Source organism: Pristiophorus japonicus, chromosome 1 (genome assembly GCF_044704955.1).
Source record: "Pristiophorus japonicus isolate sPriJap1 chromosome 1, sPriJap1.hap1, whole genome shotgun sequence".
In the NCBI taxonomy this organism is placed as follows: domain Eukaryota; kingdom Metazoa; phylum Chordata; class Chondrichthyes; family Pristiophoridae; genus Pristiophorus; species Pristiophorus japonicus.
The window spans coordinates 532,787,343-532,805,394 of NC_091977.1; the positions used below are offsets into that span (position 1 = coordinate 532,787,343).

General features: G+C 49.6%; 1 protein-coding gene across 1 annotated transcript in view; it reads left to right on the forward strand.

Annotated features, from left to right (window-relative positions):
* The window catches only part of rida (reactive intermediate imine deaminase A homolog), a 62,670-nt gene that overhangs the window by 13,868 nt on the left and 30,750 nt on the right, over positions 1–18,052 (forward strand). Inside the window, exon 2 of the mRNA XM_070896630.1 lies at positions 11,955–12,060. Within this exon, the coding sequence (XP_070752731.1) occupies positions 11,955–12,060 (106 nt within the window). The remainder of the gene's footprint in view (positions 1–11,954; positions 12,061–18,052) is intronic.

Genomic DNA, 18,052 nt, shown 5'->3' on the forward strand with positions numbered 1-18,052 from the left:
ACCTCTGACAGTGAGGCGCTCCCTCAGCACTGCGCTGGGAGTGTCAGCCTAGATTTTTGTGCTCAAGTCCCTGGAGTGGGACTTGAACCGCAACCTTCTGACTCCGAGGCAATGGGGGCTGCCCACTAAGGCACATCTGACACTGGCAAGGCAGTTCTTTTATCTCGGTGAGATCTGGCTGATGGGATGAAAATATACTCCTTTGGCTGTTGAGGGCTCTATGTGGCATGAGTTTGGGTCATGTGAATCCAACGTTTGGTGAGCACAGGCCCACAGCATTAAACTCCCCCTGAATTTGGCACTAAATTGATGATCACGTGGCTGGTGTTGGAACCAGTAAAGTATCCCACTTGTGCATCAGTGATCTTTTGAGTTTCGAATGTCTGTGGAACTGCTAGACGTGATTTCCTACAACTTGAGTTTTGAGAACATCCATGTTTATTTTTGAAATATTGATGGAAACAAAACTAAGGAACTACACAAAGTTTAATTGGGATTTAACTTTGCAAGAAGGAGTTCTTCCACCGCCCCCTCATTGTACCTATAATTATCCTGGTCTTGTGTCCTAATCTTGTACTAACTTCCCCTCGCCCCCCTGCAACAAATCATCATCATCATAGGCAGTCCCTCGAAATCGAGGAAGACTTGCTTCCACTCTAAAAGTGAGTTCTCAGGTGACTGAACAGTCCAATTCGGGAATTACAGTCTCTGTCACAGGTGGGACAGACAGTGGTTGAAGGAAAGGGTGGGTGGGGAGTCTGGTTTGCCGCACGCTCCTTCCGCTGCCTGCGCTTGCTTTCTGCACGATCTCGGCGATGAGACTCGAGGTGGTCAGCGCCCTCCCGGATGCACTTCCTCCACTAAGGACGGTCTTTGGCCAGGGACTCCCAGGTGTCGGTGGGGATGTTGCATTTTATCAAGGAGGCTTTGAGGATGTCCTTGAAACGTTTCCTCTACCCACCTGGGACTCGCTTGCCATGTAGGAGTTCTGAGTAGAGCGCTTGCTTTGGAAGTCTTGTGTCAGGCATGCGGACAATGTGGCCCACCCAGTGGAGCTGGTCGAGTGTGGTCAGTGCTTCGATGTTGGCCTGGTCGAGGACTCTAATGTTGGTGCGTCTGTCCTCCCAGGTGATTTGCAGGATCTTGCGGAGACATCGTTGGTGGTATTTCTCCAGCGACTTGAGGTGACTACTGTACATGGTCCATGTCTCTGAGCCATACAGGAGGGCGGGTATCACGACAGCCCTGTAGACCATGAGCTTGGTGGCAGTTTTGAGGGCCTGGTCTTCGAAAGATGATCTCCAAAAAATACAATGACGGCAGGGGAAAATTGGCAGCAGGGCTTGCACATTAATAGTTTTTAAAAATTGATAGCGTGTTGCAGAAATTAATCTCTTAAAATGCTTTTGGGATGTGTCGGGATGAACTGTACATGCTGCGTGTCTGAGTGATGTTAACATTTGCTCCGCTCTCGCATTGCTGTGCGCAACTTGGCTGCCACGTTTCCCACATTACAACAATGACTACACTCCAAGTACTTCATTGGCTGCAAAGTGCATTGAGACATCCGGTGGTCTTGAAAGGCGCTATATAAATGCAAGTCTGTCTCATGGTTGATGATCTGAACCGGTCCAATTTTTCACAATAGCACACCTTAACTGTTATATATGTAAATCTGTAAATACCTTGTTTAACCACCAGAGTGCTCATCCCCTGGAGTCCCCAGGGATCCCACAATCCTTAAGGAGGCCTCACAGACTGGAGAGGCACTCTGGAAACCTGCAATAAAAGACTACGGTCACACTTTATTTTTAGCTCACAGTATCTGGTCAGTCTCTTTATTCAATACATAACATTAACCACCTGTGGTTTTTAAGCTCCTTGCTAGCCGTCACCAAGTAACAGTAAATCTTCAACCAGCGGCTTGAGATTGCTGTTAATTCTATTTTTTTTATGGCAATGCTGATCACCAGGAACACAGCGTCACGAGGACGCAGATGATGGGGAAATACAGTGCACGATGATCACTGCGCTCCTCCAATTCTGGCCTCCGATTTCCTTCGCTCCACCATTGGTGGCTGTGCTTTCAGCTGCCTGGGCCCTAAGCTCTGGAATTCCCTTCCCAAACCTCTCCGCCTCTTCACGTCTCTTTCCACCTTTAAGAAGCTCCTTAAAGCCTTTTCTAATATCTCCTTATGTGGCTCGGTATCTAATTTTGTTTGATAATCGCTGCTGTGCAGCACTTTGGGGCGTTTTAAGAAAGAACGAACTTTCATTTATATAGCGCCTTTCACGGCCACCAGACGTCTCAAAGCGTCTTACAGCCAATTAAGTCATTTTGAGGTGTTATAATGTGGGAAACGCGGCAGCCAATTTACGCACAGCAAGCTCCCACAAACAGCAATGCACAGCAAGCTCCCACAAACAGCAATGTGATAATGGCCAGATAATCTGTTTTTGTTATCAGAAAATAGGAGCAGGAGTAGGCCATACGGCCCCTCAAGCCTGCTCCGCCATTTAACAAGACCATGGCTGATCTGATCATGGACTCAGCTCCACTTCCCTGCCCGCTCCCCATAACCCCTTATCCCCTATCGGTTAAGAAATCTGTCTTAAATTTATTCAGTGTCCCAGCTTCCACAGCTCTCTGCGGCAGTGAATTCCACAGATTTACAACCCTCAGAGAAGAAATTTCTCCTCATCTCCGTTGATTTGAGGGATAAATATTAGTCGGGACACTGGGGATAACTCCCCTGCTGTTCTTTGCAATAGTGGCCATGGGATCTTTTACATCCACCTGAGAGAGCAGACGGGACCTCGGTTTAACGTCTCATCCGAACAACGGCACCTTCAACAGTGCAGCACTCCCTCAGCACTGCACTGGGAGCGTCAGCCTAGATTTATGTGCTCAAGTCCCTGGAGTCGGACTTGAACCCACAACCTTCTGACTCAGAGGCGTGTATAAAGGTGCTATATAAATGCAAGTTATCGTAGTAGTCTCCTGTTTTGTGTGTTATCAGCATATGTGCACCCATATTAAAGAATGCGTATTCCACACCTACCCTCGATGCTAGTGTCAAATCCCGTGTAAATTGCTGCATCCGTTACCTTGCAGAGTGACTGCTAAAGTTGGGATAGCAGCCAGCAGGAGCCCTGTAAAGTCGTCATCATAGGCGGTCCCTCGAAACGAGGATGACTTGCTTCCACGCGAAAAAAGGATGATGTTTTATTGAAGGACCAAATATTCCAGGTCCTGAACTACATCCTGAAGAGCGGAAGATGCCTGTGCATGGATTCTTTTAACGTGGGGTGGCTGTTGCACACCAGCCACCACACGGGCTTGACGGAGCTAGGTCTTGGTCCAGTGGCAAGGGTTAACCAGGACGACTAGAGACCAGCTCTGCTGCACGGACCTAGTGCGCACACATATCGCAGTGTGGGCTGGCCCGTGCTGCCCCTGGGCCTCTGGCCCCAAACTCACGCCTCTCCTGGGCCTCAATCACGTCCCTCTACAATCTTTCTCCGCTCCTTCGCCCCGACCTTGCCGCTCCTGCTGTACTTGCTCACAGCATGGTATTAAAGGTTCACAATAGGGCTTAAATAGCCGAAACAGCCTTGTTGCCCTCAGTTACAAATGGACCTATCTGGTGTGTTTTTTTTTAATTGCAGTAAAACTGCGACTAAATTGAGTTTTGCACGTGACCGTCACAACTGGAATAAATCCAGAATTGTGCAATGTGTATAGTGCAGATTTTGCAATGTTAGTTAAATCACTTCTTCGCCTGTCTTTTTATTTGCCATTAAATATCCAGTAACTGTTTAACAAAGCTGGTCAATTGCTAGTGCCATGTGATCAGTAACAAATTACCGACATTGTTCCATGAGTGGAGGTTATAGATATATCATTTTATTTAACCATTGTTCAGTATTTCTTTGTACTTTTCTCTTCCCCGTCTCCTATTATTATGGGATTCAGTTCCACAGTCACCTTACCAAAGTGGCCTTTTTTCATCTCTGAGCTACATTGTCCTTGATTTTGCTGTCAGCAGCGAAGGAACGGCGCTCTCTGTTCGCCTCGCTGACAATGGCCCACAGAGATTTTGAGGGCTTTAAAGCCGAGACTTGCTCTAACCTGGCATCTGATCCAGCCTCGCGCCTTCCACAGGGGATCTGTGACGTCTGTGAGTAGGGCAAGAAACAGTGTGGCTCTTGTAATCAACAAAAATACCCAAATTCCCTGGATTCTGGAGAGGTCCCAGTGGATTAGAAATGTAACGCTCCTATTTAAGAAAGGAGGAAGACAGAAAGCAAGAAACTATAGACCAGCTAGCCTAACAGCTGTTGTTGGAGAAATGCTGGAATCCATTATTAAGGAAGCAGTAGCGAGGAGTTTAGAAGAATGAGAGGTGATCTTATTGAAATGTGTAAGATTCTGAGGGGGCTTGACAGGGTAGATGCAGAGAGGATGTTTCCCCCCGTGGGGGAATCTAGAACTAGGGGGCATAGTTTAAGAATAATGGATCGCCCATTTAAAACTGAAATGAGGCAGAATTTCTCCTGAGGGTTGTGAATCTTTGGAATTCTCTACCCAAAAGAGCTGTGGAGGCTGCGTCAGTGAATATATTTAGGATGGAGATAGACAGATTTCTGAACGAAAGGGGAGTTGAATGTTATGGGGTTAGGGCAGGGAAGTGGAGTTGAGGCCAAGATCAGATCAGCCATGATTTTATTGAATGGTGGAGCAGGCTCGAGGGGCCAACTGGCCTACTCCTCCTATTTCTTATGTACTTATGTTCCTTATGGTCAACCAATCTGATTGGGGAATCCTCACTGAGACACGAAGAGTCTAAATCAGGAATATCAACGCCAGTGCACTCAAAGATCCTGCTAAGAAAGCCCTATTCAGCCAGTGCCTCGCTACCAACCTGACTCCCAGTGACCCAGAGACGCAGAGTGTCCACAGTGTCTGGTCAACCCGAAGAGACGCTCGGTCACTCAACCAGGAAACACCAAGATTGGTTCGACGAGAACGACCAGGAGATCCAGGAGTTAATATGCCGCAAACGCATTCTTGGACTGGAAGCAGCAACGCAACTCGAGGGCAAGAAAGCAGCTCTACATGCGTCTGAAGGCCGAGGTCCAACAGAAAACCCGCGACCTAAAGGATAGATGGTGGGTGGAGAAAGTTCAAGAAATCCAGAAGCTAGCCGATAACCACGACGTGTGAGAATTCTTCACAATCAAGACGACCTACGGCCCAAGGCCCCACCGGAGAGGTACTCATCAAGGACAGAGAAGCAGTCATTGCCCGCTGGAAGGAGCACTTCAAGGATCTCCTCAACCGAGACTCTTGTCTTCGACGTGAGTGTCCTTGACTCCATTCCGCAGCATGCCACCTGCCACAATCTCAGCACAACCCCAGCCCGGCACGAGGTTGAAAAGGCCATCCGACAACTGAAGAACAACAAGTCATCAGGAGCAGATGCAATCCCTGCCGAAGCAGTAAAACATGGCGGAGAAACACTACTGGCACGGATCCATGAACTCATCTCTCTTATCTGGAAGGAGGAGATCATGCCAGGAGATCTCCGAGACGCTGTAATTATGACCATCTTCAAGAAAGGTGACCAGTCCGACTGTGGTAACTACAGAGGAATCTCCCTGCTGTCGACCACTGTGAAAGTCATCGTAAGAATCCTCCTGAATCACCGCCTTCCTGTGGCTGAAGAACTCCTCCCAGAGTCGCAATGCGGATTCTGCCCACGAAGAGGCACAATGGACATGATCTTCACCGCGCAGCAGATACAAGAGAAATGCAGGGAACAGCACCAACCCCTGCACATGGCCGCCTTCGACCTCACAAAAACCTTCGTCACTGTCAACCATGAGGAATTATGGAGCGTCCTCCTCAGATTCGGCTGCCTTCAAAAGTTTGTCTCCATTCTCCTCCTGCTCCACGATGACATTTAAGCTGTGATCCTGACCAACGGATCCACCACAGACCCATTCCACGTTCAGACCGGGGTCAAGCAAGGCTGTGTCATCGCACCAACGCTCTTGATCTTCCTTGCTGCAATGCTCTATCTCGCCCTCAACAAGCTCCCCGCTGGAGTGGAGCTAAATTACAGGACAAATAGGAATCTGATCAACCTCCGCCATCTCCAGGCCTGATCCAAGGTCATCCCATCCTCCATCATCGAAATACAGTATGCAGACGACACCTGCACCTGCACACACTTCAAGGCCGAACTCCAAGCCATCGTCAACACCTTCACCGAGGCGTACGAGAACATGGGCCTTACACTAAACATCCGTAAGACATAGGTCCTCTACCAACCTTCCCCCGCCACACAGCACTGCCCTCCGATTATCAAAATCCACGATGAGGCCTTGGACAACGTGGACCATTTACCATACCTCAGGAATCTACTGTCAACAAGGGCAGATATCGACGACGAGGTCCAACACCGGCTTCAGTGTGCCAGTGCAACCTTCGGTCGCCTGAGGAAGAGAGTGTTTGAAGATCAGGACCGCAAACCCGGCACCAAGCTCATGGTCTACAGAGCAGTGGTATACCCCCTCTCCTGTATGGCTCAGAGATATGGACTATGTACAGCAGGCACCTCAAAACACTGGAGAAGTACCACCAACGCTGTCTCCGCAAGATCCTGCAAATCCATTGGCAGGATAGGCACACCGTCAGTGTTCTCACTCAGGCCAACATCCCCAACATCGAGGCACTGACCACACTCGATCAGCTTCGTTGGGTGGGCCACATTGTCCGCATGCCTGACACGAGACTCCCAAAACAAGCGCTCTACTCGGAGCTCCAACATGGCAAGCGAGCCCCAGGTGGGCAGAGGAAACACTTGGAAGGACATCCTCAAAGCCTCCTTGGAAAAATATAACATCCCCACCGACACCTGGGAATCCCTGACCCAGGACCGCCCAAAGTGGAGGAAGAGCATCCGGGAAGACGCTGAACCCCTCGCGTCTTGTAGCCGAGAACATATTGAAGCCAAGCGTCGACAGCGCAAGGAACGCGTGGCAACTCGGGCCTCCTACCCGTTCATCCAACCGTCTGCCTCACCTGTGACAGAGATTGTAATTCCCGCATTGGACTCTTCAGTTACCTGAGAACTCATTTTAGTATGGAAGCAAGTCATCCTCGACTCCGAGGGACTGCCTATGATGAAACCAGGAAGTATAAATTAAATTTAAATCATGCACAGAAACCGAAATAAAGATTGGGAAAGACAGATGCGATTAAGAGAGAGACGGACAGTAAAAGTAAAAAAAAATGATTTTCATTTTTGTAAAATCTCCAACACTAATTAACTTATGACTGAATGAAACTCCTGGCTTGTAAAATCAAATTTTATGGGCCGGAGAGGTTGTTCAGCAGTAATTATCACGCTGTTAAAAATTCACTTCTGAAAGCACCAGTCCTAACTTTTTCTCGGCATGCTTTAGTGGGTAACAAATGGGTAAGGAGCCCAGCTTCAGGCCGTTACATGTATTACGGTGCAGCCTGTGGAGCAGCAGGATAACTCCGACCGCAACTTCTGGATTTCCTCATTTAACTGTGCATGCCTGAACTCCGGAAGTTGCTCTCTGATTTACTGCACAATAAACATGAGCACTGATAGCCTCACTGTTGTTATTAATGCAAAATCCAGGCCGATGTATAGATTGTTCATTGTAACGCTCCAACTGCCATTGTAACTATCTCCAGTAAACGAGAGTCTAACCACTGCCCATTGACATTCAACCGCATTATTATCATCGAATCCCCCATCAACATCCTGGGGGGGGGTCACCATTGACCAGAAACTTAACTGGACTAGCCACATAATCATCATCATAGGTAGTCCCTTGGAATCGAGGAAGGCTTGCTTCCACTCCAAAAATGAGTCCTTAGGTGGCTCAACAGTCCAATACGTGAACCACAGTCCCTGTCACAGGTGGGACAGATAGTCGTTGAGGGAAAGGGTGGGTGGGACTGGTTTGCCGCACGCTCCTTCCGCTGCCTGCGCTTGGTTTCTGCATGCTCTCAGCAACGAGACTCGAGGTGCTCAGAGCCCTCCTGGATGCACTTTGTCCACTTAGGGCAGTCTTTGGCCAGGGATTCCCAGGTGTCAGTGAGGATGTTACACTTTATCAGGGAGGCTTTGAGGATGCCCTTGTAATGTTTCCTCTACCCACCTTTGGCTCGTTTACCGTGAAGGAGTTCCAAGTAGAGCACTTGTTTTGGGAGTCTTGTGTCTGGCATGCGAACAATGTGGCCTGCCCAGCAGAGCTGATCAAGTGTGGTCAGTGCTTCAATGCTGGGGATGTTGGCCTGGTCGAGGACACTAACGTTGGTGCGTCTGTCCTCCCAAGGGATTTGCAGGATCTTGCGGAGACATTGTTGGTGGTATTTCTCCAGCGACTTGAGGTGTCTACTGTACATGGTCCATGTCCCTCAACCATACAGGAGGGGAAGGTATTACTACAGCCCTGTAGACCATGAGCTTGATGGCAGATTTGAGGGCCTAGTCTTCGAACACTCTTTTCCTCAGGCGGCCGAAGGCTGCACTGGTGCACTGGAGGCGATGTTGAATCTCGTCATCAATGCCACATAAACACTGTGGCATCAAGAGCAGGTCAGAGGCTGGGTATTCTGTGGCGAGTGTCTCACCTCCTGTCTCCCCAAAGCCTTTCCACCATCTCCAAGGCACAAGTCAGGAGTTTGATGGAACACTCTCCACTTGCCTGGATGAGTGCAGCTCCAACAACACTCAAGAAGCTCGACACCATCCAGGACAAAGCAGACTGCTTGATTGACACCCCATCCAACACCTTCAACATTCACTCCCTCCACCACCGGCGCACCGTGGCTGCAGTGTGTCCCATCTACAAGATGCACTGAAGCAACTCGCCATGGCTTCTCCGGCAGCAGCTCCCAAACCCGCGACCTCTACCGCCTAGAAGGACAAGGGCAGCAGGCGCATGGGAACACCATCACCTCCCAAGTTCCCCTTCAAATCACAGACCATACTGACTTGGAAATATATCTGCATTCCTTCATCGTTGCTGGGTCAAAATCCTGGAACTCCCTCCCTAACAGCACTGTGGGAGTACCTTCACCACATGGACTGCAGCGGTTCAAGAAGGCAGTTCACCACCACCTTATCAAGGACAATTAGGGATGAGCAATAAATGCCGGCCTTGCCAGCAATGCAAACATCCCACGAACGAATATAAGACTGTGGATTCAATCCGAGAGCTTCCTGGTATGTGTGGCCATACAATTCTAAGTGATATGATTCAGTGGAAGCTTTTGTGAGTATATAACAGTCCACTAACATTAATTGTTAGGCATCGATTTAGGACGAGAAAGGCGCACACAACGGTATCATCCCTCAAAAGTTCCCATCACTAAAATCGGGGGACTAGTGCCAAAGTTGGGAGAGCTGTCTCAGAGGCCTTTATATCCCACCTTTTAACATAGTAAAATGACCCAAGGCGCTTCATAGGTGCGTTATCAAACAAAATTTGACACCAAACCACATAAGGAGATATTATCATCATCATAGGCAGTCCCTCGAAATCGAGGAAGACTTGCTTCCACTCTTAAAATGAGTCCTTAGGTGGCTGAACAGTCCAATACGAGAACCACAGTCCCTGTCACAGGTGGAACAGATAGTCGTTGAGGGAAAGGGTGGGTGAGGAGTCTGGTTTGCCGCACGCTCTTTCCGCTGCCTGCACTTGATTTCTGCGTGCTCTCGGTGATGAGACTCGAGGCGCTCAGCGCCCTCCCGGATGCATTTCCTCCACTTAGGGCGGTCTTTGGCCAGGGACTCCCAGGTGTCGGTGGGGATGTTGCACTTTATCAGGGAGGCTTTGAGGGTGTCTCTGTAATGTTTCCTCTGCCCACCTTTGGCTTGTTTGCCGTGACCAAAAGCTTGGTCAAAGTGGTAGGTTTTGGATGGAGCATCTTAAAGGAGGAGAGGTAGAGAGGCGGAGGGAATTCTAGAGCTTGGAGCCTCTGCTTAGTGTATTAATGGGCCCAAGTTTCCACATGATTTGCGCCTGATTTTTAGGAGCAACTGGTGGAGAACGGACTATTTTAGAAATCGCAATTCTCCACATTTTTTTTTCTGCAGTTCTAGTCAGGTAGAACAGTTCTAGTTTAGAACACAATTTTTTCTTCAAAAGGGGGCGTGTCCGGCCACTGACGCCTGATTTCAAAGTTTCCACAGTGAAAATGTACTCCAAACTAAAGTAGAATGGAGCCAGTGAAGATTTTTGTAGAACTGAAAAAACCTGTTCTACACATTAAAAAATCAGGCGCAGGTTACAAATTAGGCGTCCAGAACGAGGGGTGGGGGGGGAAGGGAACTCATTAAATTCTACAATAAATCCTTATTTATACTTCTACAAATATTATACAAATAAATCCAACCTGAATAAACATTTATAAGCCAAGAAAAGATTAAATAAACCATCTTCCTACCTGTGTGAAAGTGCTTCAGCCAGGGAGAATTCTGCAGCCGTTCGTGCCGCTGAGCGGGAGGAGTGGGGGAGAAAGCCGTTCATGTCGCTGAGCGGGAGGAGTGGGGGGGAGAGAGAGGGGAGGGAGGGAGGGAGAGAGAGGGGAGGGAGGGAGAGAGAGGGGAGGGAGGGAGAGAGAGGGGAGAGAGAGGGGAGAGAGAGGGGAGGGAGAGGGGAGGGAGGGAGGGAGAGGGGAGGGAGAGAGAGAGAGAGAGAGAGGGAGGGGGGAGAGAGAGGGGAGGGAGGGAGAGAGAGAGAGAGAGAGAGAGAGGGAGAGGGGAGGGAAGGGAGAGAGAGGGGAGGGAGGGAGAGGGGAGGGAGGGGAGAGGGGAGGGATGGAGAGAGAGAGAGGGGGGGGAGGGATGGAGAGAGAGGGGGGGAGGGATGGAGAGAGAGGGGGGGGAGGGATGGAGAGAGAGGGGGGGGAGGGATGGAGAGAGAGGGGGGGAGGGAGAGAGAGGGGGAGGGAGAGAGAGAGAGAGAGAGAGAGAGAGAGAGAGAGAGGGGAGGGAGGGAGAGAGAGAGAGAGAGAGGGGAGAGAGAGGGAGAGAGGAGGGAGGGAGAGAGAGAGAGCGGGGGGGAGGGAATGAGAGGGAGGGAGAGAGAGGGAGGGAGGGGGGGAGGGAGGGCGAGAGGGAGAGGAGGGGGGAGGGAGAGAGGGAGAGGAGGGGGGAGGGGGGGAGGGAGAGAGAGAGAGAGAGAGAGGGGGGAGGGAGGGAGGGAGAGAGAGAGAGAGAGGGAGGGAGGGAGAGAGAGAGAGAGGGGGGGGAGGGAGAGAGAGAGGGGGGGGAAGAGAGAGAGAGGGGGAGGGAGAGAGGGAGAGAGAGAGCGGGGGGGGTGGGGGCGGGGGAAGGGAGAGGTCAGATCGGATTCAGTCCGGGAGTCAGGTCCAGGGGGGGTCGGGTCGGGGAACAGGAGCGCCAGTCGGGGGGGCGGTGGGGAGCGGGTGTCGGTGGTGGTGGGTGGGGGGGGGGGGGGAAGCGGGTGTCGGGTCGGGTCTGGTCGGCGGGGGGAGAGGGTAGCGGGTGTCGGGTCTTGTCGGGGCGGGGAGCAGGAGCTGGCCGTGGGAGGAGCCTTATTCACGCAGCCCCAGTGAGGCCATTCAGCCAGGGCTAGGGGCTGCGTGCTTCGGGCCCCTCCCACACAGTTGTGACTGTAGCGCGCATGTGCAGAGGTCCCGGCACTGTTTTCAGCGCCGGGACCTGGCTCCGCCCCCCCCCCCCCACAGCTCGTGCTGGCTGCGCCGAGGGCCAGAGGACCTGTAAGTAGGTGGAGAATACCGAGGATTTTTTTAGGCGCGAAAAACGGGCGCCCAGCTCTGAGGGGCGCCCGTTTTTTTTCTTGTGGAAACTTGGGCCCATAGTGTGGTATGCTGTAGGGCTCTGACCATTCTGTGCTTTTGTAACTGTATCCTACAGCCAAGCTGTGTTGGTGGATCGAACCGTGTACATTTCCGGGCAGCTGGGGATGGATCCTGCAACTGGGCAGCTTGTGGATGGAGGAGCAACTCAGGAAACCAAGCAGGTAATGTTTTCGCTTCATTAAAAACAAGCTCTTCACCAAATCATACTCTACTTTTTATACATACTGTATATATTGCTCTTTGTGCAATCATTCCCAGAGCCTTAATACTATGGTCTTACTTCTCGCTCTTTCCTCCCTCCAGCAATTTATTTGGTTTAAATTGTGTCACTACCTCTTGGTTTAACCACGTATTTCCGCCGACTTTATTCAATCTGCGTCTTGTTCTTCTCCACTGGCCTCATCTCTTGCCCCTAGGTTTCTCAGTAAAATAATAAGGTTCCAGTTCAAACTGCAGCTCTTTGCATCGTATGGACGGTAGATCCGTCAAGTACAAGTTGAAACTCCCTTATCCAGAACTCCCTCGTCCAGGACCACCCCTCGTCCAGAACCATTCCCGGCCACCGGATGGCGCATGCGCAGTACTTCGACATGAACAAATTGAAGTCCTTCCTTGCTGCCGACTCCTGCAATCGCTGGCCTGACCCCGCGATCTACCACCTCCCCCTTCCCCCTCCATGATCTCTCTGCCGCACTCCCAGTCCAAAACCAGCCAACCCCGTTATACCTGTACCATCCAATTTAATGTGACCACCCCTCGTCAGGAAAAATTGCTTATCCAGAATAGGCCAGGTTCCGAGGATTCCGGATAAGGGAGGTTCAACCTGTACGAACTTTTGCTGGTGTGGATTTGGAATTCTTCCTGCTTTCTGGCACAACAATAATCTGAGTGATCTCTGCATCCTGATTGCTTGGTTGCCGGATCATGCGGGCAGGTGGCAGCACTTCAATAACCCTCCGCAGTTGATGATTTGTAGATTCAATACGCATCGTAATGTTTGACATGCTTCTCTCATCACAAACCACAACCCCCTTGCAAGTGGGACGGAGTATAAAAGTAGGGAAGTCCTGCTACAACTGTACAAGGGCGTTGGTGACACCACACCTGAAGTACTGCGTACAGTTTTGGTCTCCTTATTTAAGGAAGGATATACTTGCATTGGAGACTGTTCAGAGAAACTTCACTGGGTTGATTCCTGAGATGAAGGGGTTGTCATATGAGGAAAGGTTGAGCAGGTTGGGCATTGGAGTTTAGAAGAATGAGAGGTGATCTTATTGAGACATATAAGATTCTTGAAAGTGTAGAACATAAGGAATAGGAGCAGGAGTAGGCCATTTGGCCCCTCGAGCCTGTTCCGCCATTCAATAAGATCATGGCTGATCTGATCATGGACTCAGCTCCACTTCCCTGCCCGCTCCCCATAACCCTTTACTCCCTTATCGCTCAAAAATCAGTCTATCTCCACCTTAAATATACTCAATGACCCAGCCTCCACATCTCTGGGGCAGGGAATTCCATAGATTTACAACCCAGAATGAGAGGTGATCTCATTGAAACATACAAAATTCTTCCAGGGCTTGACAGGGTAGATGCAGGGAGGATGTTTCCCCTGGCTGGGGCGTCTAAAACCAAGGGTCACAGTCTCAGAATAAGGGGCCGGCTATTTAGGACTGAGATGAGGAGAAACTTTTTCACTCAGAGTTGTTAACCTGTGGAATTCCCAGCCGCAGAGAGTTGTTGATGGTGAATCTTTGGAATTCTCTACCCCAGAGGGCTGTGGAGACTCAGTCGTTGAGCATATTCAAGACTTCGATCGATAGATTTTGGAAATCAAGGGATATGAGGATAGTGTAGGCAAGTGGAGTTGAGGTAGAAGATCAGCCATGATCTCATTGAATGACGGAACAGGCTTGAGGGGCAGAATTTCTTATTTCTTATGTTCTTATGCTAGTTTTGATGACATCTGAGTGATTTTTATGGTTCAGGTCCCTCTGGTAGGTGAAGGATTGATGAGCATTGCCAGTGCACGGTAATGTGGGCATACTTTATGAATCCTTATGATCCGTGACCGAGTCTTTGGTGGATATTTGCAAGTTGGGGCATGCAGCCTGTGTATTAATTATGAAATGTTTTGCAATCCAAGACTTAAGATAAATTAATCTGCACTTTAGAAAGCTGTAGCTCCTTTAATGATTCGTACTCTAAAGTGAGGTATGAATGGGGAAAATATCTTTATTCACAGATTCAAAGTTCCCAAGTGGATTTGCATAGAACAGTTGAACTCCAGGCTGGTGTGGGTTGAACTCCAGCAGTGGTGCCCATGGTGTCAATATTCATTCACTAAACTAATGCTTTTTTGAAAACCTTTCGACAGCACCTTGTGTGACAAAGTAACTCATAATTTCCTTATTCAGAAAATTGACGCACAAAGTATTGAAAGGACGGCAGAGAGTCGTGGCGAGTCGATGTTTTTCTGACTGGAGAGATGTATGCAGTTTTACTTTTGTTGTATCCTGTATATAAATGACCTGAACTTGGACAGAGGCACTACAATTTTGAAGTTTTGTAGATGATACAAAACTTGGCAATGTAGTAAATGGTGAGCAGGATATTAGCAGACCTTAGGAGGACAGAGGCAGACTGGTGAGTTGGGCAGACACATGGCAGATGCAATTCAATGCGGCTAGGTGTGAAGTGACGCACTTTGGGAGGAACAACAGAGAGGCAGTGTAATTTAAACAATGCGACTTTGAATGGGGTGAAAGAGCAAGCGGGATCTGGGGGTGCATATTTACAAATCTTTGAAGGTGGCAGCGTAAATTGATAAGACGGTTATCATCATCATCATAGGCAGTCCCTCGGAGTGCTTCCACTCTAAAAATGAGTCCTTAGGTGGCTGAACAGTCCAATACGAGAACCACAGTCCCTGTCACAGGTGGGATAGACAGTCATTGAGCGAAAGGGTGGGTGGGACTGGTTTGCCACACACTCTTTCCGCTGTCTACGCTTGATTTCTGCGTGCTCTCGGCGATGAGACTCGAGGTGCTCGGCACCCTCCCGGATGCACTTCCTCCACTTAGGGCGGTCTTTGGCCAGGGACTCCCAGGTGTCGGTGGGGATGTTGCACTTTATCAGGGAGGCTTTGAGGGTGTCCTTGTAACGTTTCCTCTGCCCACCTGGGTATCGCTTGCCGTGAAGGAGCTCCGAGTAGAGCGCTTGCTTTGGGAATCTCGTATCTGGCTTGTGAACAATGTGGCCCGCCCAGCGGAGCTGATAAAACGGTTAAAAAAAGCACATGGGATACTTGGTTTTGTGAATAGGGGCATAGAATGCAAAAACAAGGTGGTCACACGAAACCTTTACAAATCACTGAGTCGGCTCCAGCTTAGAGTATTGTATTGGATTCTGGGCACCACACTTTAGGAAGGATGTCAAGCCCTTGGAGAGGGTACAGAGGAAGTTTACCAGGATGATACCAAGGATGAAGGAGAGATTGGAGAAGCTGGAATTGTTCTGCTTGGAGCAGGGAAGGTTGTGGGGAGACCTTGTAGAGCAAGTCGGGAGAAACTACTTCCTCTGGAAAGCGGGTCGATAACCCAAGGTCAGAGACTTAAAATAATTGGCAAAAGGAGTGGAGGGGAAATGAGGAGAAACTATTCCAGAAAGAGGGTTGTTATGATCTAGAACGCACTACCTGAAAGGAAAAGAAAGTCTTGCATTTATATCGCACCTTTCACGACCACCGGACGTCTCAAAGCGCTTTACTGCCAATGATGTACTTTCAGAGTGTCGTCACTGTTGTAATGGGGGAAACACGCAGCCGATTTGCGCACAGCAAGCTCCCACAACCTACAGTGTGATAACGACCAGATGATCTGCTTTTTTGTTATGTGGATTGAGGGATAAATACTGTCCGGGACACTGGGGATAACTCCCTGCTCTTCTTCGAAATAGTGCCACGGGATTTTTTACGTCCACTTGAGAGAGCAGATGGGGCCTCAGTTTAACGAAAGACGGCACCTCCGCCAGTGCAGCACTCCCTCAGTATTGCATTGGAGGCGTCGGCCTAGATTTTTTTTCTGTGCTCCAGTCCCTGGAGTGGGACTGTGGGCCCAAGTTTCGGCCGACCCGTAGGACAGCGCACCTCCGAGAGGCCCGCCGACTTTCTAGAACGAAAAGCGCGCCTAATATTTGCCTCGGTATTCTCCACCATGATCAGGCCTGCTTTGGAATCGGTGCAGCAGCGGGGGGGCGGAGCTACAGCCCTGCGCCGAAAAAGAGTGCCGGCAGCTGCGCCCGTGCGCACTAGCTCCTGGCCCTCCCAGCGCGTCCTGTCTCCGGGCGACCCTATCCCTGGCCGAAGGGACGACGCGATGTTCGCTGCCCCTATCCCGGGCTGAGTGGCCTGCCGCACAGGCCGGCCGTTGCCTCCCCGTGCTCCCTGAACAGTTCCCATGGCAACACAGCCGTATGGAGCGTGTACACAGGGAGATTTAGGCCACTTTATTTGCAGTGCTAAGGAAATAATGTCGGCAGTCTACATAATATACTCCAGTACTTAAACTTAATTACTTTGAGCATGCATGACATATTTACCTAGCACTCTTTTTCAGGAGGCAGGACCCTTTGTTCTTGCATTAGCAGCCCTGCCAGAACTTACCCCTTTGATGTCTATGTATCTCATCAAATAGTATCAGCATTTTACACGATGACTAAGTACACTGCAGTAGGTGAGGTAGAAACTTTACATTTTTTATTTATTGATTTATTATTTTTTTTATTTTTTTATTTATCATTTATTATTGATGATGGTTCTTTATTTTTAAAAGTGAAGTCTTTCATGCTTTGGAAAATCCTCTAACTTTCCTCTAACTTTTTCAGAATGTACAAAAGTGGACACTTACTCTGACCTAAGTTAGTTTCGAGCAACCATTTGCTGGCCAAACTCGCTTAAATGGCCAAAACGGGTTAAGTGGCTGGGAACGTCCCCGTTTGGGGAAAAAAAACTAAACTTAAAAAAAAACCTGGCGCAAATTAAATGGCCAGAATTGCAACTAAAAAGATACTCCAGAAAAATCAAGTTACTCCAAAAAAACGGAGCAACTCCTGGGGAAATTTGGGCCCTATGAACCCACAACCTTCTGACTCAGAGGCGAGAGTACTACTCACTGAACCACAGGATGGTGGAATCAGATTCCATGGGAACTTTCAAAGGGCAATTGGACATGTACTTGAAGAGAACTAATCTTCAGGGTTACGGGGAGAAAGTTGGGGTGTGGGACTTAATTGGACAGCTCTGTCAAAGAGCCAGCATAAGTTCAACAGGCCGAACAGCCTCCATACTGTAAGATTCTATGGGGGAGAAATTGGGTCACACCCCATTTGGGGCGCTATCTTTTAAAAGTTTGAAAAATTAGCGGCAGGCGCTAATCATTTCAAGCGTTAAAAAATAAATTTGGCATTTGTGCTCCAAGAAGGAAGTGGAGTGCTAAATTAAGCGCTCCACTGCCTTCCTGGAGCGCAAGAGGCAGCAGGCGGGGCGGTGAGTGGAGCAGTGCTGTACACTGGGTCGTGTGGCGCTGCCGTGTCGAAACGCTCCTTCCCTCCCTTAACGGGAAGGGCCATTGCAGGCTCTGCAAAGGAATACAAACTTACTCGAGCAGAGTGCCGGGCTGATCGATCCAAGGCAGGAACCCATGAAAAACGCTGCAACAGAGAAAGTAAGTTTTTTTTTCTACTTGCCTCGGCCCCCTCACCTTTCAGCATCGTGCCCGGCCGCCTGATGCAAGCCCCCTGCAGCTGTCGGTGTTTTTGCCCGGCGATGCTGCAGGAGGAGGAATTCTATTTGGGGTCCAGGGTGATGCACATGGCCATGACGTCACGCTCTCCGGGCAAAGGAGATCGGGGCGCAGCGCTGTAGCGCCGCCAAATATAGCGGGCGCCGCACCCGGTCGCTAAACTATTTGCGCCACAACGGGAGGTGCTAAGGCACCCAATTTCGCCCCCTATGATTCTACATTTGGCAGATGAGATAGACAGACATCAGTATTGTGACGTATATGACCTCCCGATATTGTGATGTCCAATTCCTCTTTAACATGAAGGCACGAAGGTCTTTCTTTCCTTCTTTCTTTTCTTTCTTTTCTTTCCTTC